This window comes from Gamsiella multidivaricata, assembly GCF_025024155.1.
Source record: "Gamsiella multidivaricata strain RSA 2152 chromosome Unknown BC939scaffold_18, whole genome shotgun sequence".
In the NCBI taxonomy this organism is placed as follows: domain Eukaryota; kingdom Fungi; phylum Mortierellomycota; class Mortierellomycetes; order Mortierellales; family Mortierellaceae; genus Gamsiella; species Gamsiella multidivaricata.
Window position 1 is genome coordinate 174,824 of NW_026251726.1, and position 23,554 is coordinate 198,377.

Genomic DNA, 23,554 nt, shown 5'->3' on the forward strand with positions numbered 1-23,554 from the left:
CGGGAAGTGACGACGGGACGGTGCGACTGTGGGACGCGCAAACCGGCGCACCTGGTCCCATTTTAAGCGGCCATACCAGCGGTGTTGCGAGCGTGGTGTATTCACCTAGTGGCCAGCAGATCGTCTCGGGAAGTAACGACGGGACGGTGCGACTGTGGGAAGTGAATTCGGGTCAATGTTTGGCAGTGGTTGAAGATTTCCATGGACTAATCACAAGCATCACCTGGAACGCTACTCCAAACGGCACCTATTTCGCAACCGGCTGTAACGATAAGTCTGTTCGCATGTGGCAGGTCATAGAAGAGGAGGATCGCTATCAGGTGTGCCTGCATTGGAGTTCGATGCATGACAGACTTATCATGTCAAATGCATCTATCCAAAACGTGCAAGACTTAAGCAGGATAAATATGCGGCTATTAGAACAACGCAGCACTGTGGGTCAGCCGATTCTGCCTTTGAGCTTCCGCGAGGTAAGCAAAAAGCTAATTAGCATGGCGTCCGTGGCGTATAGACTCAAGGCGCCATCAAACCGCAATATGATGGATACCGCCGCCACAGCCGATTCTCCTGCTGTACAGTCAGCAAGCCGGTCGACCCGGTGAATGCCTTTTCGCTTGCTTGAAAGGCGAAGGTGATGCAAATAGGAGAATAGCGCTAGTATGTTGAATTTTATTATCTAGTGTATGAATTGCGCTTTCGGAAGAAATTATACAGAGCATTCTTTGTCAATGACAATTTACAAAAAAAAAAAATGGTAACCAAGAGCAAAACTAAAGCACTCAGTGGGTTCGTAAAACCAAAGAGTGAGAGGTAAAGTAATGAGCAGTGGGGAAATAACACTAGGATAACTAGGATCGCAGGCGAGTGTATGCCTATAAATGTTACCTTTGCAGCGCGCTATTTCACATGTATGTACTACAGGCAGGAGAAACATATTTCTCCTGATTCTGTACCATCCTAACGAACAGCAATATCCCGACTTGCTTCACAAACACTGGTTGGTGATGTAGTTTGTTCGTGCTCTGCCGCCTCCTGACTTCCTGTATCGTTGTCCACAGATATCGCCAGAGTCGTTCACAACCTGGCATTGAAACTCCATGTCTAGGTACGAGGTGTAGAAACGGCCCAGAGCGTTGTCCTTGCGCGAGGACTTCGGTCTTGGGCCCCTCGCTAATAGTCTTTGTGACGGAAGAGCGTCGTTGCATTATTCAGGTTTGGGTATGGTGCCAAGTTCGAGGGATTCATATAACCGATACCATCCGTCTGCTGCGCTATAACTGTTTCGTACGTCACGTCGGCGCTGCTCCAAAGAATTTGCTGTACAGAGAGCTATATCTGGTACGGCAAAGGGTGAAGCATTGGCGAGGCCGCGAGAGGACGGAGGAGGCACGCGTGAACGGGAGGGCGGTGGAGGCGCTTGATAGAGCATGCGTTGAGTGAAGGAAGAATTAGGACGAGCGCTATACACACACCTATACTACGCAGTGTCGGATGAGGTCCTTATGGAAGCAGAACTAGAGCAAGCTTGCAACTCCCGAAGCGACTGTGAGACTTGTGGTGTTACCGGGTTGCGTGGAAAGAGGAGAGTGAATCGAGTGTGAAATTGAACGATGAAACCTTGCTGATCTGACATTAAAGACAGTTGCTGTTGTACTGCAAGAGGAGGAGAAGGGTTTTTGGGAAGCCCTCTTTTGCCGCGGCGGGACGTAGCATAGATACTGGCTTCGCTCCTTGCAGATGCTTCTGGCGATTGCTGTGTTGTGATTTCCACGTCCGCTGGCGCGTCCAAGATTTCATATGACCCACCACAAAGTTGGTCTTGTGCAAGGCTATTGTGGACGGAGTATTGTAAACCTTCTCTACGTGTACGCTAATAGCGTCGGGTCAAGAGAGTTTACAGAAGCATTGAAGCACGCAAAAGACGTGTTAGCAATAAGTTTGGGGCCAGCAAATTTCAGGCAGCATTTGGAGGATATGGAGTTACAGACTTACAAATAATCATCTTACAGAAAGCCCACTATAACTATTATCGCTATCATCCCCGTCTCCGTCCTTACCGAACATTAGATGTTCGCCCATGGGCCTTTCATTGGTGTAGCCTTCGTCACGGTAATCATCGTCGACATCGTCGACATCGTCGTCAAAAGCGAAATCGTTGTCATATTCGTTCTGACTGGCCATTGCAAAACACGTCTAAAGTGAAGAATTGCATGCGTTGTGTGAAAAATAGTGGCACGAAGAGTTTTATTGAGAATAGACAAAAGACAAGGCTCTGCAATGTGAACCAGCATGTGCGCTGATTGTGCCTATGCTGCTTCCCAACAGGTTTGTGCTGGTTCATCAAACGGTTTGTGCCTTTTTTGTTCAGCTCAGATCTCTGCACCAAACAATCCCAAACCCTTGAGTACTCCTCTTAACGTCCGAAAGCATGCATGGAAGCGCGCCATGCTTTTAGAACTGAGAACAGCAACCTTCGCTCTGCATATAGCTGTGGGAGGATGCGTGCAGATTATTTAATACTTTTCATTTCCAGACCTAGCCCTCACATAGACAATGCGTGCCACAATTAAGTTGGAGAGCAAATGACGACCGTGTATAGTTTGTTGCTGCTAATCCCAGACAGTGGAAAAGGAATCGGGAATACCTTCATTGTTGATGAAAATGTGGTTGGCAACACTAATCGATGTTCCGTAAATAGCCCCGGATTGACGGTTAGCTGCGTGCAGTGGGCTTCACTCACCTCTTCTTCATTTGATCTGTTCAACCCTTGCGCCTGCCATATGGCGTCGGATGAGGCTGGGGGTGGGGGATAGGACGTATTATCTTTGCTTGCTCTTTGCTGAGTTAACATTCCGACCACTTCCATAACACTTCTGCTTGTTTTGTGTTTTGAGTTTGTTTGTTGTATCAAACTTCTCTAATCTCCCACATCAAATATGGAGTGGAAGCCAACTCATCGCTTTTTCTTCTAGGTGCGCTTATGAGGCGCAAAATGAATGCATATTTGAGTAAGGCTCCAGAATATTGTCCATAGATATTGAGAGTCGCGAATGTCTCTCTCATTGCGTCTTGGCTTTTTCCTTAAGCTGTGGGTCATCACGATACGAGACGCAGTTGGCTCCGTACTTGATCTGTGTTTCCGATATTTGACGCCGTGGATGTGTTGCTGAAGGGTTTCCTGGATCCGGCACCGCGTGTATATAGTCGTAGTACGCGCCATGCTGCTGGGCGCGCTCGTCACTAAAATTTGTTCAGGAACGGGCTGGCGGGAAAAAAATAGGCCTCCAAGCAATTGGAGCTGTAAGGAGGCAGAGCCTCGTTCCTTCTCACGAGCTCTTGAACCAACGAACGCTCTCGACCCACTGCCATCACATTCTACCCAAACACTGCAGCCAATCCTTCCACCATCCATTGACCTCTTCCATCATTCATCCTCAGCCTCTTTTTTCATCATCTTGTCCTCTCGTCCCTTCTTCATCTGTCCTTCCTTTTCCTCTGTCGCACGAGAGAGGTGCTGCTGCAATACCTTATCAACAATTGACTTGTACCTCATATATTGGAGTGATATAAATGGCACCCCAACATGTCACGACCATCCTGTTAGCAGAGTTCGATATCGACCAGGGCTCGACCTTGACACATCAGTACCCAACCAACATCACCTCGGACAACCAGTATGGATTAGTTGCACTACAGCGCGGGCACTCGACTATAAGCACAACGCCTTGAAAATCGCTCGCTAACGGGATCACTTCTTACTCCTCATTTGTGCACAACTGTGTCTGATATAGTGTACTGGCAGAGCTCATGTTGCCTGACGGTGCCCATCTAAGGCCGGCTGACTGGACAATCTTTTTCTTGAATCAGGCGAAGCCAGCTCCCTGGAACGGCAACAATGCATTGACGGATGAAGTCGAGAATCCTCTTCTTTATGTCCTGAATTTGGTCCGTACCAATCACGATGCTTCCATTCGCAGGTAATGGCAATCCCACGTATCGCAGGAAAGAAACAGTTGGTACGGAAACCATGATCTTGCAGTCCGCATACTTTACTGATTTTTAGACATATTCATGGATATTAGAGGTGCTGCAGTGAAGGCAATGGCGATTTGTACCACCCACCAGTACCTGCATGTTTACAAGGCAAGTTTATCCATCCTCTTACTTTGGAAAAGCAAATGGGGGAATGCGCTTGCTGTTGCTCTGGAATTTGCGGTACTAATTCAATTGCCCAATTCCCTGGGAACATAATTTTAGCCTGTGCTCTTGCTTGCGCTCGAAAACTACTTCAAGGACCCGTCCGTCGAAGTATTAAAGACATTGTATGAGTCCGTCAACTCTATGGAGCTCAGCCCACCGGACCTTTCGCCATATGAGCGCATGATTTTGAGATCATCAGACAACAAGGAACTGTTCATTGAAAAGTTTGAGGCAGCCACAGGGGCGAGCGAAGATGCGCCAGGCAAGGTTGATATGACGTATGGACTGGGAATTGTCGTGGGACAAGCGCCTCTCAAAGGCAAGGAGGGAGGTGCAGCAACAGCCTTGGCAGCAGCAACAGCGGCGATGGCCAAGAACAGAGATTGTCAATTTTATGAAACCAAGGTCGTCTACGACGGGATCAAGATTCCCATCAGAGTGCCACTCAGCATCAACCCTGAAGAAGTTGGAGAGGTAAGGATGACTGGGAGAAAGGATCGTCTGGATTTGGTCCGCAATCTGCCTTACTCGCCCCGTCGATGGAAGGGCAATCCGGACTCATAGGACAATAGAACCATTCTAACATTTCCCTATCCATAAATCGACTAGTTCTCATTGATCAAGCTCATTACAACCTTCAGTCCAGCATCGCCTTCGCCCAATTCGCATCCATTTCACGCACATCTGGACTCAAATGGACCGAACACACACCCCATCATGCTCCTAATGAATGCGCTCTTGACAGGAAAGAGGATCATCTTTTTGGGTAACGGGCACCCCGCAGGAGATGTTGCCAACTTCGTCTTGGCCGCATGTGCTCTCGGAAGCGGCTCAGGAGGTGTACTGCGCGGATTTCCTGAACGCGCTTATCCCTACACGAACTTGGCAGGCATTGATCATCTTTTGACATGGTAAATATATGTAAACATATCGTTGCCAAGGTCATAACCTGCCCAACGCCTGTCTCAGGCTGAACTCATGTATTCTGGCTTACCAAGTTGTTTTCATAATATTATCTATCTACAGCAAAGGATTCATCGCCGGTGTGACCAATCAACTTTTCGAGGACCGCACAGCATGGTGGGATGTACTCTGCAATATCGACACTGGGAAGATCACCGTCAGCAAGGACATCACGCCGATGCCTGCCATGGTATCTCAAGGCTCCGGATCCTATGACGATACACGGCCTATCGCGATCTTCAGCGGTGCACCCACTAGTCAACCAAGCGGCAAATACGACAATGGCGACAATGAATTCATGACAGATGTAAGATATCTTCTGTTTTATGTCCTCCCACCAGAAAGGTAAGATAGCGGTGTTGGACATCGTCTAACAATCGCTTCCTTTGTTAATCTTTACTGCAAAATAGATACTGAATGCGATTCAGGCACATTATGGAGAGACAGTAATTCGGGCGAAATTCCAAGACTATGTCACACGGTTCGTTCAGTTGGCATCGCAATATGAAGAACAAACATATGGCCAGACTACCATTGGTCTCAACCGCGTCAACACACCAGAGTCCACAAAGTACCTGGGTACGGGACTCGTCTTTGCGGATGAGACTTCAAGAGCTCGTGAGATCGCCGCGAATGCAAGCAGAATCGAGGGCTGGAGAGCAACAACTAGCTATACGTATCTCCAGGAGGTAAGCGGCCCTTCTGCATTCATGATTGTTCGCTTCATGTGGAAGTTTTAAGGCTATACACTAATTACACGGTGTAACGTGTCCGTATCTCCATGTTTGGTGTCAATAGGATCATAAAGCTTGGCTATCATCAAGATCTATCAAGTGCATGGATGTCAAGCGCGTTATTTCGCTACTTAAATTGGCAAGGACGTTATCTCCACAGGATGTCTCAACATTATTCAAGGGATTTTTGCAAAACATTTCCACGGACGAACAAATTATTGAGGTAACCAGAAATCAAAATTGGTGGGATTACTATATTACTATATGACGATATCTTCTAACCTCCTTATGGTTGTCTGTGTCGGTAGTTCTTGTCCAGTCTTCCATTATCTCAAGGCGGATTATTCTGTATCGCCTATGGGCTCTTCCATCCAATGGTCAGTGTCCGCAATGACACTATAGCATTCTTTAATCGGCTGAACCAGCATCCAGTAAGTTCACCATTGGTGTATGGGTAATATCTCGAAAACTTAATTCTCAGTATATTAACTCTTATGCCTTCTCTCTTTTACTCGACAATCCGCTGATGCCGCAACAGACAGGAAGAGTTTACATCAAATCACTTAATCAGTTCGAGAGAAACACTTATGAACGTCTGGCAAGGGAATATGCTGTGCAGGAGGAGAACTCTATTAAGCAACACCACTACGCCCGACTCTCTGCATCTGCAGGGTCTATCAGCTCTGCCTCTGCTTAGTCGCGCTCCTGGATTAATCAGACTATAGTCGATAGCTAAACGTCTCTCTCAACCATTAATAAATGAGTATCCTACTCACAGTGTCTCTTGGTCAAACAACTACTGCTACTACTGCTACTACTACTACTACTGCACAGGGCCTGGCGTAGGTATACCTTCTGCTCGCATCCCAGCTGAATTCTAAATTCTCTCGCATCCATGTCCACGCACTGCCAGCTCTAAAATGAGGTTAGTCGATGAATATTCAGTATAAACGGCTCAAAGACAAAATCAAAGCTATTGTTGATTAAAATCAAAAAAAAAAAAAAAAAAAAAAAAAAAAAAAAACGCAAAGGAGCATCGAGCGAGATGGATAATGGCAGTATTTTAAACTAGCTAGTTTGCTCGCAATAGAGAATAGCACTCATGGTCCACGCATTGTGCAGCAGCAAATATGAGGCATAAATATCAGCACAACTGAATCTGTGATAAACAATGCCTCTTTAGTGCAAAGAACAGGAATGCGCTGCGCTGCTAATGCTGCTGCTTTTAAATGCTGCTTATGTCCCTACATTATCCGTGTCCCCTTTGCCATTCCATATAATCATGTTCATTCTCGCATGGCAGTTGTTTAATGGATTGGAACAAAAAGTAAGAGGGTCTTGATTGTAGCTGTATGGATATAATGGAAGAGTGAGAGAAAGGGGCTAAGGATGCCAGCTGGGCCAGGTAGACTATATCCGATCGAGCCATCTTGCTTTCAGAACTAGGGAATACCCATGCTGTTTTTCAATGCTCAAGAGGGCCAAGCAAATGGTCCGTGTTGGCTGAAATCGTAGTTTTGTCTAGAACAAGACGCCGTTGTCTTCGAGATGCAGCGGTGTCTAAAACAAAACGCTGTCATTTCAACCGTAGGGGATGTATTTCATCAAGAGTGACAATGCTGTCAACAACAAAGCCTTGAAGCCCTCCCGCCGCCAATGTCGTCTACAATAAAATGTCAGCGAGTTTTTTTTTCTTTTCTCTTTTGCACAAAGTCCCTAACGTCGTCCAGTCTCCGGGCACTTGCCTGACATGTAACCACTGCTATTGTTTTCTGTATCCTGTAGTACACAAAGTCTCTTTGCGTCTCAATGCTTTCCAGGGTCTGTCAAGACATATTGCTCGAAAGCACTCTGTTTTCCAGTCCAAAAAATAAAACAAAGTATTCCTCCAGCCGAAGCCGGTCGCCGAAGCCAGATATCCCCAACCACTCAGCGCGCAATCGTACGAGGTATCATAAACGGCAACCTTAAAACGGCCGCCGACACCTAGAAGTACCTCTTCCAGGGATTCGATATCAACGTCTCGCCCTACAGGACTAGAGAGATCATCAGAGAGGAGGGCTTGATAGCAATGAGAAAGGTCAGACGTCCCAAGTTGTTCCCAAAACATCATAAGGCACGTATGGATTTCGTCCGTATGTGTAAGCATTGGGCTGTCGACGGCTGGAAACAGGTCCTATGGACAGATGAAACTAGGATCAACTGATATGGGTCCGATGGGAAGGGCTGGGTTTGGAAAGACAAAAAAATCGGCGCGCAGGACCGGCTCGTTGAGGAGGTGCCCAAGTTCGGAGGAGGCCGCCTCTTTATGTGGGATTGCATAACATACTCAGGACCAGGTTTCATCTTTCAAACCCATGGAACAATGGATGCTGAGTTGTATGTCGGGATCCTTGAGGAATGTGTTCCATTGACGCAAGAGTGTTATGGGATCTGGCTACAGGATATGATTTTCCAATAGGATAACGATTCCAAACACACCTCAAGAACAGCCAAAATATTTTTAGAGGAAAAGAACTATAACTTGCAGATATGAACCCGATAGAGCACCTCTGGGAGCACCTCGGGAGGTAACTAGCCAAGTGCCCTGAGTTTCCTGAAGGAATAATCGAGTTGTGGGAACGATTGCAGCTCGAGTGGAACAAAACTCCTGCTTCAGTCTACCGGATTCTAATTGAGAGCATGCCGCGAAGGGTTGGGGCGCTTTAGAACGCAGAGGGAGAGCGCGCTGACTATTGAGGATGGAGATCTGATAGCGACTTAATGGAGAAAGATTCGAGTACGACATGGCAGCACCAGGAACCGGAAATTGAGTAAATGACATAGTTGCAAACATTTATTCGTACCGTCTTTAATGATGCAGTACGCAATACAAGAGAACTATGCTTGAAACTTTGAATGCAGCGTTACAACTTGATTAAGTTTTGCAAAGAAAGTTCTGTCGTATAAAGTATTTTGACAAGAAGAATGAAAAATCCGAAAACATTTACTCAATTCCCGGAGTTAGTGCATAGTTGCAGGAGAACGAACACAGCATTTTTTGCACAGCAAAAAACGTGCGTAATCATGCTGTATTGCATCATGGACATAACTCAATTTAGCTTAATTCGTAGTTATCCCTTGTCCCGAATTCATCCCATATATGGGATGAATTTTAATAAGAAAATGCAATTGTAAAATACTATCATGATTGCCATCCCCGCCCCCTTTCTAAGCACATATTGGCACCTGGCCCTCGGTGCACCTAGAAGTATAACCTAGTTGGCATTTACTTGGAATTGATATTAAGGAGTGAGCTGAAATGGGATCACCCTCATTGAGAATTCCCACGATCGAAGTTGTGTGCTCAAATTTTTGTACAACAATTTCCTACTTCCACATCATGGACATTCGACACCTTCTCTGATGGTCGTGAGTTTACCAATGATGGCGATGAGAGCTACCCTTCTTATCGCCAAGTCAACTACTCCGAGGATACTATGGATCAGTTGTCGAGTACGAATCAGTCATTACTGCCCTAAAAACAATACAAACCTGTATGAAGTGGAGGAAAGATCTGAAGGCGACCATGCTGGGGCATGGGGTCGAGGCGATCAGCTTGGACAAGTGAGACGAGGTCGGGGAGGTCAGGAAGAGGTCAAGCCAGAAAGAGCCATCAATCTCTAGACGGTAATAATGCCAGTGAAGATGAAGAAAGGTGAGCGGTATGCAGTTTACACGCAATGTTCAAATCTAAAGCAAGATTTGCGTACCACGAGTGTGTCGATTGACAATCGACTGCCAAAGCCGCTGATCTTCGAAACCACTAACCAGCCTGAACAATGTCCACAAGGCCACCATTCCGCGCACGTTCAATCTCTGTCACCTTATGTACTTCAATTCGACGAGGACGAGTCTTTTCAGCTTTTCTTCCCAGACACCATGCTGGACACGATCGTGAACAACACAAACCTTTATGCAGCGAATGTCCAGGCTGAGAAGCACACTGAGTAACATCATGACATCGAACCAATCAGCCTTACGAAGCCGCTGTTGCTTCGTTCCCTCGCGTTCTTAATCTATCGTGACCTGTTTCCATTAGACAGTTTGCGAAACAAATCATCCAGTACAATCAAAGTTTATCAAGTAGGGACTCGCACTTTTGGTCATTGCGAAAGTCTTACCACAAGTTCACCGCAATTTCGCAAGTTCACATTGCACCAATGGGAGCGCATTTTTTTCACATTTAAAAAAAAACACAAGCAGACGCGAACTATGCTTACACGCTTTAATTAAAGAAAGGTGGTGTGCTTGCTTTTAAACTCCATTGTTCTTCCCTCCGTCCTTACTCATTAAAGCCCACAGAGATGGAGCGCGATACAGACAGTGACGCCAGCAGCATCTACAGCAATGACACCGATATCGACGAACTCCACGCTGCATACGAGCTTAATGCCGTGGACGAAGTTCTACATGATGACGATGAATTCGATCATGTTCTATGGGATCAAGAGTTCGACGGTTTTGAGCGCAACCTTTTGGATGCTGAGCTCGAAGGCCAGATCCAGTATGAAGCTGACCTGGCCGCGAACAGAGAGGAGGGGGTGGTTATTCCTGATCGCGCTGAGTATTTCTTTGGTGTGGATGAGATTGGGGCCGAGTTGGAAGACATGCGGCTCGAGGCTGCCAACGAGATCGAGAACGAGGATCATGAACCCGAGCAGGAGCAGGGAGACTTCGAGGATGACAGGAGAGTTCAAGCTATTGTGGCAGGTATTGAGCTAGTGAGAGGGGCTGTTGAAAGGATGGATGATGAGGTTGTGCCAGATCCTGATGCTCAACAGCAGCTGCAGCGCTTCATTCCAGTATTACAACTTATTGCACAGGCGATCCAGGTGATGCATGGAAACTTTGTGCAAATACGGCCCAGGATTGAGCGACCTCGCATACCCAACATTCGTTTCGATCTCGAACAAGTCCCTAGACCAAACTGTCAGCTCTATTTCCGCTTTTACCAGGAGGACATTCTGGAGATGGTTGTTGCATTGCGAACGCCAGAGATCTTCGTCCTTGACAATGGCTCCAAAGTTCACTCTGTCGAGGCGCTTTGTATCGTGTTGCGTCGACTTGCATATCCATGCCGCCTCTTTGATCTCATGGATATCTTTGGACGATCACAATCTATGCTATCACGCATTTTCAACCACACCCTTCGGTTCCTCTATCGGCGATGGAGGCAAAGACTCTTTTGGGATCCCATCCGTCTCGGCCCCGACAAGTTGGAAGAGCTTCATTATGCTATCCGAAGGCAGAATGCACCATGCCTTTCAAGCTTTGCATTTATTGATGGTACTGTTCGTGCAGTTTGTCGTCCAATCGATGGGCAAGAGCAAATCTACAATGGCCACAAGCGCGTTCACGCCATGAAGTATCAGTCAGTTGCCACACCCGATGGTATCATTGTTCACCTGTCTGGGCCGTTTGCAGGGAACCGCCATGATTCGCGTCTTTTCGAGATGTCTGCCCTTGCTCCGATTCTTCGAGCATGTGCAAAAGGGTATGACAACCGCCAGATGAGTCTGTATGGAGATCCTGCTTATATACTGAGCGACATCATGCAGCGGCCGTTCCACACAGCAGGCATCTCTCCTGAGGAGCAGCGTTTCAATGAGTGTATGTCTAAGGTCAGAATTGGTGTTGAGTGGTGCTTTGGTTACGTTCTGCAATACTTCCCCTTCTCTGATTTCTTATGGAGGTGCACACCCACTATATTTGCTCTGTCCTTTTTGCAAACATTCGCTCCTGCATCCGACAAACAAACTCATCCTCTTCCAAGTTTCGAGTCAACCCCCCACTCTTGATGAGTATCTTCATGATTAAACAAGGCAATCAAAACGTTTATATTAAGGGATATAGTAGTGCTGTGTATTAAAAAAAAAAAAAAAAAAAAAAAAGAGGATTGAATTTAAATCTTTTTTCGAATATCCGAAACGAGTCCGTTGATGTTTTCCATGAGTTCCAACATTCTTTTCTCAACAGTACTTGCTCGTGGAGCCTGTGATCGCGGAGCGCGTCTGTTGATAGGGTTGAAGCGAACAGATTCAGCTGTTGCCAGGCGGTTTGGATTCGAAGATGTTGCTGTGGTGGTAGATGATGAACTTGAGGAAGAAAAAGATGATGAAGTCGAAGAAGAGGGATCCATGGATGATGAGGATGCTGCCGTGGCCGATGAAGTCGTGGGCATGCTCATCTGTCGTAATGACTCCTGCCTGTTGGTATGACCATAAAACTCCTCCAAGTTTTGAGCCGAAAAATCATCCACTGTGCTTTGACTTTGTTGCTGTCTATGCCCGTCGAAGTCGTCTTCCTTCTGTACCAGTTCCAGCAAAAGCTCATCCTGCCTTGTCATAGTCTCTGTGCCGCCACTTGACCTCCGTGATGCTGCCTCTTGTTGCTTGAATTCTTTTTTAAGCGCATCATATCGCCTCATGCAAAGAAGGTAGTTAGCCTTCTTTAGGTCGCGCCCTCCTTGTGTCCTGACATATGCTGCGACCTTCTCCCAGGCCTCCTTCTTCTGACCATGTCCAACGAAAGGTGGGTGTCCCATCATGCCCTCGAGTAGAGTGATAGTGTTGGCGTGGTAGTTGTTGCTCCTTGGTGCGAAACCTTGACATACATCGCGCTTCTTTCTAACCGACTGTTCCTGACTATGCTCCATCATGGTATCCATCGAGGTGGATCCATTGCGGTTTTGGAGAGTGGACTCTCCCTCTTGCTCAGGTTCCTGGGATTGCAGTTGTGCGGGTGGTTGTTGGTGCGAGACTTGGTCAAGTGGAGGGCGAGGTAGCTGAGGCCCTTGTTGCGTGGAGAAGCGAGGAGGATGAGGTGCGAGAGGACGTTGTTGCTGCAGAGACGCATACGGCTGATGCTGCTGTTGTTGCTGAGGGGCACTCTGTTGCGGCACATACTGCGGTTGCTGCTGCTGTGATGTAAAGGTGGACTGTGTGAAGCTCATTGACGAAGAGAAGTAATGGAGTGACAAACTCATGTTGACTTTTCTTTTCATATATCTAGACAAAGCCGCCTGGTAGCAAGCCAATCAAAACGCCGAATGAACTTTGCTTCTGACCCTCGAGTTCAGAGCTCGAACTCGAGCTTCAGAGGCATAGTTGAGTTTGAAAAAATTCACTAGCGTGAACTTTATTGAACTTCGAGCGAACTCGAGGGTCGAGTTCAGTTTCGCAAACTGTCTATTGTCTCGTTTCGAAGACCATTTTTCAGAAACAAACGAATGGATGCCCAATCACCCAATTTCAAAACACACTACAATACAGGAGGTCAGATGGGTCAGGAAATACCTCCACATTTCAGATCCAAATGCACCACCAAACGCCAACACAACGCGCGCCAGCTATTATGACAAACTGCTGCCTCTGCTCCACCACATCCAGCATGTATCCAAAATGCACATCTACCCAAAAAAAAATCTCCCCATTGATCAGATGATTATCCGATTTTCTGGTCGCAGCAAACACACCGTCCGCATGGAAATGAAACCAACTCTTAAAGACTACAGGATCTTGGCATTTCGTGGCTCTGGCTATACATTCGCATTCCTGCCCGAGTCTCGTATTGAATCCAACGTCGAGCTTGATACTTCACCGCCGGCCCAGGAAGGGGATGGACTTTTATCCGTCACTGGGCAAAAAGTCCTGTTCCTGGTCAGCCAACTGTCACAACAACACCATCGCAGATTCAACGTCTACACGGATAACCTTTCCTCTGCTGTTCCTTTTGCGAAATCGACAAATTGGCGCGTGTGGAACCGATTCTTCAAAATTCCCTCTATAACTGAAAGGCTTCGAAAACGCGCAACTCGATTGGGATGCAAAGGGAGCAGTAGCTGTGAACGATGTCCTCGTTCTGGAGCAGGCACCGATGCTGTGAAAGTCCGCGAGGTATTTGGTGAAGAACCATACAAGTTACTCTTGGTCCCCCGTGTAGTAGACGATTACAGTATGAATATAGTTGAAGTCGACATTGCATATCAACTTTGCCAGTAATACACTGTTCAATGGCGTACAAGTCGGACATGGATGCCCCTGTCCCACTAGCTGCTGGATACCGCGATCATCAATGCCTATAGTATATGGAACATTTACCATCGTCAAAACAAGGTGCGATTTTCGTCTCAAACTGGCGCAGCAGCATGTAACCCGTTCACATCAAAAAGCAGGTCAGAAGATAGGTAGAGCAGTTTTGAAGGAGCTCGACGATCAAGGACAGCAACAAGGACAGGGAGGCTGTCAACAACAGGGACGGCCGGCGAAGCAACAACAAGGACAATATGCAACAACGTAACATTCTGATCTTTGTGGAAAACGATTCCTTCCTGGACACCGCCTATCTATTCATAGGAAGTAGTTGGAGAACAATGACAGCTGAGTGCAGTGCATGCAGACGCAATGCCTTGAAAACCAAACAACCACCTCTCAATTGCAGAACAAGCTAGTTCTGCAATCCATGTGAAGTTTTCTTCTGCCTGACCCAGGACAAGGATTACTTCATTCCTTATCATTCAGTTGAATAAATTACACAGATGGTAGCTGCACGGAGATCTTTTTTTATAACAAGGCTACATGGAGATAGTCTGTTCCCTTGGACATTTGCTGGCGCCGCAAAAGCTCCATAAGATCGTTCTTCATTCCCAGGGTTATGGCAAACAGGATGATACCAATGGCGGAACCAACAGTGTTGGCAGTGTTATAAAAAAGTTTCCAGAGTAAGGAGCCCATTTGTCCAGTCCAGTCCGCATTCCGGCTGCATTGACTACATTGATATCTCACGCCAGGGAGAGTGTTGTCCTGAACCTCTTCCAACGCAAGCCGCATCGTCTCGAAATATAGATTTTGCTGGGGATCCTTGTCAGAAGTATCAAGAGATTCTGTAATCGAAGTACCGTTGAAGAGAAGTATCGCTTGTACGGGGTAGGCAGGCATGTTGTACTTGAATCCCAAAGCTTCAAACGGACCCACGCCTTTCGGATAATTCCTGAAAAAAGCGGCGGTTGCTTTAAAATCCTCGAAATGTTGATCCCGAAAGCTGGTGGTTAGATCGAATACGGACAAACTGACGCCCTGGTCGCAGTCTATGTCCATGTCGGCCATGTAGATGGGCATAGCTGTGAACCACTGTCGAATGACGACGTTTTTAAGGCTGCAGTTCTGCGGTATAAACCCATCATAATCTAGTTGGACCCCGCTTGTCATCTTGAACCATTTGTAGTTGAACGTGGAACCGGCCGGAAGCAACGTCTTGCTGCAGTCTTGAGAATAGGTCAAAGATAAGCTTGGGGAACATGTCGTGATGAAATTATAGGCGAAAATGGCGATTGTTGCAATGATAGTAGAGACTTGAAATATCCTGGCCCGCTTCGCGGTGAGCTTGTAGCTCACGGAAAATGAATCGAGCATAATAGGAGGGGAAGAACAGATGAATATGTCGAGATGAACGTCTTCATGACAGCAAGGCAAAGACGATATGTTATTTATATTGGTTTTGCCCACCGATACTTCATGTCTGTGACAAAGTCCGCGGAGGATGTTAGCTTGCAACTCTTGAAAAGACAGTATGCACGCTCAAAGGGCGATTTTCCTTAGCTCAATATGAATTTTTGTAATATAGATCATTATGAAAGGCGCAATCTGGGCTGTGTAGAGAGCATACACAAACACCTCAGGGAGAGGGCACAGAGAACGCGAACAGATGAATAACGTTTGTTGAGATCAGCATAAATTTCACGACTTTGTCTCCGTCCTCATCCCCCCCGCCCTCGCCCTCGCCCCCACCCTATCCCTCGCCCTCGCCCTCGCCCTATCCCTCGCCCTCACGCTCAGTCTCCCGTCTCCGGGCTAATTGCTAACCGTAAATGCACGCTCTCAAGAATGGGCACTGACAACAAAATTCAATTTGCACATACAGCGCAAGACCCGGGCGACGATATAACACTGGACATCACCCTTAAAGGCAAGAGCACCACTACCCTAACCTAGAGCGCACACACACACACCCTCCCCTGCCTCTAGACGACCTTGGAAACACATCGTTGACTTCCAAGGAGCTTGACCAGGCACTGGACGATATATACGCAACGTTGACTGGCGCAATCAAATTGATGCCATCGCAGGATGGAGCTGGAGTACCGACCTGCATCACTGCATTCCTCATGCATGCAGTCGCACTGTTCCCGGACCTGAAGCTGAATATGGACAAGGTAATATCAGGACGACACGGATTTGGATCTGTACACTATGTTGTGGAATCGTCTTGTTTGCTTGCTGCAACGCGGGCACAGGCGTTGCCATATCGTCTGACGAAAACGTAAATTCGATGATGACACAGACAACGATCCTACGGGGGTCGTCTCTTACGGAATCACTACGGACATAACACATTGGCAGTCCTTATAATCAGAATCGACACGATGAAGAAGTCTGGTTACAATGAACCGGCTTTTCGCTCATTCAAGGCTCCTGGATCTTTCAACCTCTTTGCAGACAGTTGGAGAGAAGACGCGAAGAGCTTATTTGGACAGATTGCTAAATAAAGCTAGTTTACAAAATATTGTCATCCTTTGTTCTTAATTCGAATTTCGTATTCTGTCGATCTCCTGATGACAAAGCTAAAGTCAAGGTGAAACCTTGAACAACCACCACCACAACCACCACAACCACCACAACAGCAACAACAACGGCAACAACTCCAGACAAACCTCTGCAAAGAAACGTCCAGTGACTAAAGCCAAGTTAACAAGTTCCTCAATAACATCAACGACTGAGCCAGAGAAGAGACAATAAAGTTTTGATATATTTATTGAATTGACAGAATACAATCAAATTAAGAAAGAAATTCTTTCTTAATCCCGAAAGCGGACTGCACACGAAAGCAGAGGAAACGCGTGTCAGGTACAAAAACTGTCATATACAGAGGACCAAAGAAGAGACAAAATGACGCAGTAACCTACCATTCTGGCGACGATTTGGAAGGCTTGTTTGATAAGAGTGATACGACTTGAATTTATAGCGTATGAAGGCAGAATGTGTAATGAGCGATATGAGGATTTGAGGGCGTGCTCCTCCTTTATACCATTTGAATGGAGCTCAATGCAGCGATCTGGGGCTGAATTCGGGCCCAATGTGGGTGCGAGGCTGAAAGCCATTTTACTTTCCGCTGGCTGTCGTCTTAAAGGATTAATGGGTGCGGTCTAGTTGGGAAGACAGATTATAAAGTTATCGAAATTCACGAAGTTATAGGCAGAGCTGGCTTGCGGCAGCCAAGCTGACGACTCATAGAATATTCTGCGGATTCCTCACGTTGCTACTTGAGAGATAGGAAGAGGCACCAACATCGGTTTCACTTGATGTGGTACTTCACTGGAGTGCCAAAACTTTTGCAGATCTGTGGGGCAATGGCCGGCAAGAGTGGGCGTGAGCAGAGTTGGATTGATTCCTCAATATCGGCTTTGAGATTAAGAAAAACATTGATGGTCAAGGGTAGGCCACCCAAGCCCTTGTGTGAGCGTGGAGCAAAGACGGCCGTGTAAGAACGCATTACGTAGAGGCCATTAGCTTCCAGCGCCATGCTATAAATGTCCCCCCGCATGCCTATAAAACAGAGATGGGGGTTAAGAAAAAATTCAGATACCATTCATGTTGCACAGCCCAAGCTCACTTACCAATAACCACCATTCCAAAGACTCTCACAGATGAGATGTTGATCCTTTGGCTAGCAAGATCGTCAATCCCATCTTTCATCTCGCTGGCAAGTTTCTCCAGATCCGATTGAATAACAAGCCCTTGGACAGCCTTCTTGACCTCCACAGTGAAGAGGTAGCACTGGTGACTGGATAGCATAGCACAGACAAAGAAGTCTGGGCGTTGGCTACGTAAACCAGGGTCCATGCTCTTTCGTCGCTTTGAAGGAGGAAAAGTCATATCCCTGTTGCAGTAATAAAAAAAAGGGGGAATTAAACACAAACTTAGACCACATTTAGATTCCAATTTTGTCACTCTGTTCTTACCAGAACGCGTTCAAATGCTTGACAGAGCAAATAAAGGTCAAGAAGAAAGGGTCGAACTTCTTCTTGATCAGTCCAGCTTCATTGTCTCGAGAGCCATCCCACAGCGCGGACGTACCCAGCATACTGGTCAAAAGGCTTCTGACGTCCAAATCACCTTGCCACTGTAATATCCAATTTCGAGCATCGACATAAGAGGTGTTGCTGATGTTGATGGCCACGTCAAAAACGTCTTGTACTGCCTCTGATGTTATTCGCTGCTGCATCACACTTGAAAGGATTGCATACCAAAGAGCACCTCCAAGGGCTGAAAAGAGAGAACTGAGATTCTCACCCTCCCGTATCAAATAGATATGATTGAGGGCCCTGGAGCATAAAAAAGGCAGCGTCTGGGGGATCTAGGGTCGTAGGGGGCCTAGGTCATAGAGACCTAGGTATCAAGGGAATCTGGGTCAAGAGAGTCTAGGGTAAAAGAGTGGTTTATTCAATGCTATCTAATCCTACGTTCGAAGGGCTATTATATACGAAGGATGTGGTTACTCTAGAAACTGGGCGAAGCATTCTTATGATTATAGCATTATTCTCGAATAAACTACTGTGCCTGTTGCATGCTGCATGATAGGTTTCGTTTGATAATACGAGTGGATGATGCAAAAAGCCCTGATTTGCATGATATTACCGCCCCTTACTGCCTGATCCTTTTGACCCGTGCTATGTAAAGCAAAAAGTATAAAGAGAAACGACCGGAGATAGCACTGAAACAAAGCAATTACAGGTCACCACCATGTTACAAACCTCAGAGTACTAGGATATCATCGACAAAAACAAAAAGATCCGAAGCTATGGGCTGAACAGGATGCTTACCATTCCTCAGATTGCCATCCTGGGAGACCAGTCAAGCGGTAAATCAAGCGTTCTGGCGGCCATCATAAAGCTGTCGTTTCCCCGCAACGTCGAGACATGCACACACTTTGCCACACAAGTAAACATACGCCAGAGCGAGCGAGCCGAAATGTCGGCACATATCGATGACGAGCCCGAGTTCAACGAGCGTAATGCCTCACAGGACAAAGCATGGAACATCCACACAACTATTAACGAAGCCAACGGCATTCTGTATTCAAATGTAGAGGTTAGCGAAATTGTTTTGAAAATCATTATCTCAGGGCCGACATCATCTCTGCTGACCATCATCGATCTTCCTGGCCACATCAACACCACCACTAGTACGCAGGACAAGGGCAATAGTTTCGACCATACGAGCAATCAACGCGCGGTACAAGCTCGACACCTTCGAGTCGGATCTGCTTCCAAGTTTGGTAGACACACTTCTCAACAGACTCAAGCGTATGAAGCTAGGCTACCTCGTATTGAAGAACTCGGCCTTCAAGGACATTGACATACCATGAGACGACGCCAGACAGCGTGAGGACGATTTTTTTCAAATCATCGGAGCTATGGAGACAAGTGCCGGATATACGCAAGGGGTGAGTTTCCGTCAAGAAATCCTTGGGTGAGCTGCTGTATACTCACATCAAGAAGGAACTGCCGTTCCTCAAGAAGGAAATCCTTGAGCTAATTGGCGGATGCGAGAAAGAAATCACCAGCATGGGTCCTCCAGTGTCGGGCCCCGCCATAGCGAAGATCAAGTATTCCGATTGCACTTTAAAACTCAAGAGCTCGCTGGCCACGCTTCTGGATGGCAATTATTCCTTCGAGTACATCAGCGAACACAAGCCGAACCCCGTCAAGCAAGACCACGTGGTGACTACAAACGAAATCACGACAACGATGCGGATTCAGCACCACCACCCCTCGAGGGAGAACTATCGCCTCATTCGGTCGTCACTGCAGAGACTCTATAAACTCTACAATCAAGACCTGAACCGAGATAAGTACATGCTCGTCACGAACAAGATGAGTAAGTTGGTCCTTCGGTACAAAGGAAGCGAGTTGCCCGAATTTACCTCGTTCATTACCTTCACGCAGATCTACATCGAAACCTTAATTCGCTGGCTGCCAAGGTCCGGACAGGCAGGTAAGTAATAGATAAGGGAGCAAGAGTGGTTACAAGGTAGGAAGGTATTTTATTGCAGACTAGGATTTGACTAGGGCAACTGCTAGGCCTTTTATACACGAACAAAGCATGGCTCGAGGTCCCGGCTCGGTAGCCTGTATCTTATAAGCTCCTGCGCTTGGAATCGTAATAGGAATTAACTCCCATGGCGCATGTATGGAGTAGGCAGGAGAAAAGCGGGCACGCGCGTACTTGGCACGGGGGAGCAACGTTAAACCAGATATGCTTTCTGTGTGGAGTAGTCCTTGAGACGCGACCTGATTCAGGCTTGCGTGGTAGATGTGAGGTATGATTGTGATGAGAAATTCTGCCCGAACCTCAATTCGTGACAGTGCAGGATATTTGGACAAATATTCCCATATATTTTATTCATAAACTGTACGACAGCACGCTTCAGCGCATCGCGATGGTCTACAAAAGTAAGGGAGGTCCTACTAAGCATTAGAGAGGAAGATCCGAGATATCAAATAAAGGAATTGACAACCAACATAAATGCGAAAAAAGTTCACATGGGCATGAGACTTTAGAATCATGAGTTCCTCCTCGAAACTTGCATAGTGGTGGATGTAATACCAAGGTATAGTTCTCTGAGGCTCTGGAGCAATCAAATGTACGAACGCAAAGTCATGAACTTTTTTTTTGCGCACTCTACCACTTCAAACGAGAAATTTGCAGCCAAGGTCTGCAAAAGGGGCACAGCCAAGGTCTGAAAAAGGGGTACAGCCGCAGACTTTTCCGTGTGGTGTCACGCCCTCAAGAGCTACATCTTCCGCCTCCTTTTTATCCACCCCAAAGTGGTCAAAGACACGTGTGTAGGTCTTTATGGCAGCATGGCGCGACTATTGGTCGATCATGGGCTTTTTAGCTCTTCCACATTGAACTGGATCAAGGCGACTGCCTAACGCCAGAATTGTGCCTACCTCGTCCACGATGGTGCACTTGATGCCCTCGAGATCGTGCTCTGAAAGCGGCGAGAGCCTTGGCCGTTCCAAGATCTGTGCGCCAGTCACGGCGATATCAGCAGTCCTATCCGCAGGTCCTGATCCCCAAGATTCTGTATCACAGCACCATTCGATAGGACCCCTCACAGAGACCGAGGACAGACAAGCGAGGCGTACTGCTGAGGATGCTTTGCATACGTACAATATTGCTGTTCGACTCAAGGAATATAGACAGCGACAGCGGCGTGAAAAATATAATGGCATGGATGAGCACCAGAAGGTACATGAAATGGAAAAAGCAGCACTCAAGGACATAGATTCACAGCGGTTTTGGGCCCCGGCTCAAGTATTAGAAACCATGCGACTCAAAATGTGTGTGTATCATAGGTATTTGGTTCCTCATTTTACATTAGTTTAGTAGCTTAGTGGAGGCCTTTTGTTAGCTATCTTTAGGTAACTATCGACCGGCTGGCAGTCTAAGCCGAGGTTTGGACAATGCAGCCTGTGGCACGCCTGCACGCCTGAGGGGATCTGGCGTCAATAAAATGTCGTAGTTCGTGATGGGATATTATGGCAGCCAAATTCATGATTCGCCAAAATTTCGGATATAAACCTTATCCTTTCACGCGCTCCTTCACTCTCATTTTCCTCCTCTTCCGCAACACAGTTCGCTGCACATCCCTTGGTATCTGCTTAACACCAGCTTGACAATCTTCTTTATCCATCTCGTAAGCGTTAACGAAGGGTATTGAGTGCCTATAGCCCTCAATCCGAAAGCTTGGATACAAGGCCGTTTTCTGCTCTCAGTGTCCTCATGTCGCCCCATGGAGGGTGCGTTTTATTTTTTTATTGCTTTTTTTAATAGGGAACCATCGACTAGTTAGGCCATCTACGAATAACATGTGCGAGTACCCAGCCAGACTGCCTTCAGTTTATCGAACGTCAAGAGATGTTTCGCCACGCGTGCCTCGATCGATGTGTCCTCCTTCTTCACATGAGATTCGTTAGACTCATCGACAACCTTCTTCCTTTCCTCGTCCATCACGTCTGTTTCGTTCTTTTTCCTTCCCTCCTTCCACAATTGCAGAGCCCTCTTAACCTTTTCTTTGGTATCTAATTCTCGAATTCGGACACGAAGCTCTTGCAATCGTTTGCATGCCCATTCTGACTCCTCCACATGGTCCATGTCCATCTCGTGACGTTCAAGTCCAAGGATCTGAAGGTTTAGGCAGCTGCGCGGCAGTAACTGTAGAGCTCGACCCCTCGATTGAAAGTAATCGTCCTCGCGAGGGAAGTGATCTCTTTCAGTATGGCATTCATGAACATCCCAAAAGGTGGAGATATCGAGTAACGTCGCGTTATGGAATGTCAGCGCTATAATGACATCTGTAGAGAGCTCTTTGTACGCAAAAGTGACAGACACCAGGTTGCGGAACACGTTTGCCACCAAGTCATATAGAACAGGGCTTGGTGTGACCCATGTACCGATTTGAGTCACTTTTGGGCAGCACATTCGAACCTCGGCCTTGATTCGCTTGATAGGAACGACCAGGGTCGTCACTTGATTATAGACATGCCAGTAAGTCAGGTTGGGGAAATGTGCGAGCAACGACGAGCCTGGGGGTGAGGGCTCTGATTCGGGGTCGGGTTTGAAGACTTGAGAGATAGGAGCCGTCAGAGTGGCCACTCTCGTGTGCTGAAAGGTGTCTATGGAGGAGCCTGAGAGCAGCGCGACGTCCTGCTGCAAGTCCACTCTTGTGAGCAGAGGACAACCTCTCAGTAAAGAGGCAAACGAATTCCGGCTGAGGCAGATACCATGGAGTCTTACGGAAGAGAGTCTGGAGACGGAAGAGTGAGGGACGAGCGCATCAACGAAAATCATCCGGAAAGACAGATCACGCTGGTTCGCATTTACATCTATCCCCAATGACAGCTTTCTGAGGTTGCTGTTGTTCCTGCTGATGAGATCCATGCACAAGGTGCGGAATCGGGCACTGCTGGCGCATGTTATTCGGAGAACTCGTATGTTCTTGATACTTGGAGAAAGAAGGGCATTCAGCTGCAGTTGGGTTTTGAGATCCTCGACTATGCGGATGTGGTGTCCATGCTTGGCGACAATGTCGGCGCTGAGTTGCTCAAAAGTGTTGTGGACCTTGAAATCGATGGCATACCAAATCGGAAAAACGAAATCATTCGACCAGTCTTTAGAGACCCGAACGCAAGAGATAGCATCCTTCACGGAGACTAGGCGACTGATGCGGCTTCTGATCTCGGGGATATGGAGTGGGTTCTTATCGATGAAAAGGGTTGTCATGGATGGAGTGCGCCTTTAGCATGAGTAAAAGGCGTAGAAAGAGGGAGAGAAGAGTGAGGTCGATGCAAAAGTATGGCTATTTGTGGATGAGACAAGGAGGTTTCAAACATTGACATTTTGCGGCGCGTTATAAATTTTTTGTGGGCAGATATCGAGGCGCGTTTGTGACCAAAACGCGTTTGCAAAACACCACCTCGAGAGCTGAGTAATACGCCAATTCAAAAAAATGATAGGTAGCATCTCAAGCCAGAACGCCAACAGCTACTATCC

The 23,554-nt window shown here is 47.0% G+C and overlaps 6 protein-coding genes across 6 annotated transcripts; 2 read left to right on the forward strand and 4 right to left on the reverse strand.

The window, feature by feature from the left end:
- Positions 1–1,101: 1,101 nt before the first annotated feature.
- Positions 1,102–2,181, reverse strand: BC939DRAFT_491347 (uncharacterized protein; the record flags this gene model as incomplete). The annotated part of the gene is given in 3 exon segments (XM_051559487.1): positions 1,102–1,460; positions 1,479–1,870; positions 2,008–2,181. 3 exon segments carry the CDS (start codon positions 2,179–2,181, stop codon positions 1,205–1,207), a joined length of 822 nt encoding a protein of 273 aa, XP_051414284.1. The 3' UTR covers positions 1,102–1,204.
- A 1,389-nt stretch (positions 2,182–3,570) lies between these two features.
- Positions 3,571–6,594, forward strand: BC939DRAFT_501284 (docking domain of Afi1 for Arf3 in vesicle trafficking-domain-containing protein; the record flags this gene model as incomplete). The annotated part of the gene is made up of 10 exons (XM_051560143.1): positions 3,571–3,674; positions 3,792–3,977; positions 4,083–4,134; positions 4,258–4,674; positions 4,810–5,111; positions 5,227–5,470; positions 5,574–5,852; positions 5,962–6,120; positions 6,206–6,328; positions 6,436–6,594. 10 exons carry the CDS (start codon positions 3,571–3,573, stop codon positions 6,592–6,594), a joined length of 2,025 nt encoding a protein of 674 aa, XP_051414285.1.
- A 7,891-nt stretch (positions 6,595–14,485) lies between these two features.
- On the reverse strand, positions 14,486–15,397 carry BC939DRAFT_445269 (uncharacterized protein). Its single transcript, XM_051554779.1, has one exon. The coding sequence runs from the start codon at positions 15,347–15,349 to the stop codon at positions 14,501–14,503; it is 849 nt and encodes a 282-aa protein (XP_051414286.1). The 5' UTR covers positions 15,350–15,397; the 3' UTR covers positions 14,486–14,500.
- Positions 15,398–16,808: 1,411 nt separating this feature from the next.
- On the reverse strand, positions 16,809–18,428 carry BC939DRAFT_445270 (uncharacterized protein). The gene is made up of 3 exons (XM_051554780.1): positions 17,956–18,428; positions 17,611–17,873; positions 16,809–17,539 (listed from the first exon to the last, which is right to left on the reverse strand). Exons 1-3 carry the CDS (start codon positions 18,216–18,218, stop codon positions 17,289–17,291), a joined length of 777 nt encoding a protein of 258 aa, XP_051414287.1. The 5' UTR covers positions 18,219–18,428; the 3' UTR covers positions 16,809–17,288.
- Positions 18,429–18,808: 380 nt separating this feature from the next.
- Positions 18,809–19,351, forward strand: BC939DRAFT_475333 (P-loop containing nucleoside triphosphate hydrolase protein; the record flags this gene model as incomplete). The annotated part of the gene is made up of 1 exon (XM_051558490.1): positions 18,809–19,351. One exon carries the CDS (start codon positions 18,809–18,811, stop codon positions 19,349–19,351), a length of 543 nt encoding a protein of 180 aa, XP_051414288.1.
- Positions 19,352–21,564: 2,213 nt separating this feature from the next.
- On the reverse strand, positions 21,565–23,376 carry BC939DRAFT_445274 (uncharacterized protein). Its single transcript, XM_051554781.1, has one exon. The coding sequence runs from the start codon at positions 23,282–23,284 to the stop codon at positions 21,860–21,862; it is 1,425 nt and encodes a 474-aa protein (XP_051414289.1). The 5' UTR covers positions 23,285–23,376; the 3' UTR covers positions 21,565–21,859.
- Between the last annotated feature and the right edge of the window lie 178 nt (positions 23,377–23,554).

Coding starts and splice junctions, on each gene's coding strand:
- BC939DRAFT_445270 (XM_051554780.1), bottom strand. CDS start 18,218: ATGCAGCAGCGAATAACATCAGAGGCAGTACAAGACGTTTTTGACGTG. Junction 17,874..17,955: donor AAGCATTTGAACGCGTTCTG/GTAAGAACAGAG, acceptor TTACTGCAACAG/GGATATGACTTTTCCTCCTT. Junction 17,540..17,610: donor CTTTGGAATGGTGGTTATTG/GTAAGTGAGCTT, acceptor TCTGTTTTATAG/GCATGCGGGGGGACATTTAT.
- BC939DRAFT_445274 (XM_051554781.1), bottom strand. CDS start 23,284: ATGACAACCCTTTTCATCGATAAGAACCCACTCCATATCCCCGAGATC.
- BC939DRAFT_445269 (XM_051554779.1), bottom strand. CDS start 15,349: ATGCTCGATTCATTTTCCGTGAGCTACAAGCTCACCGCGAAGCGGGCC.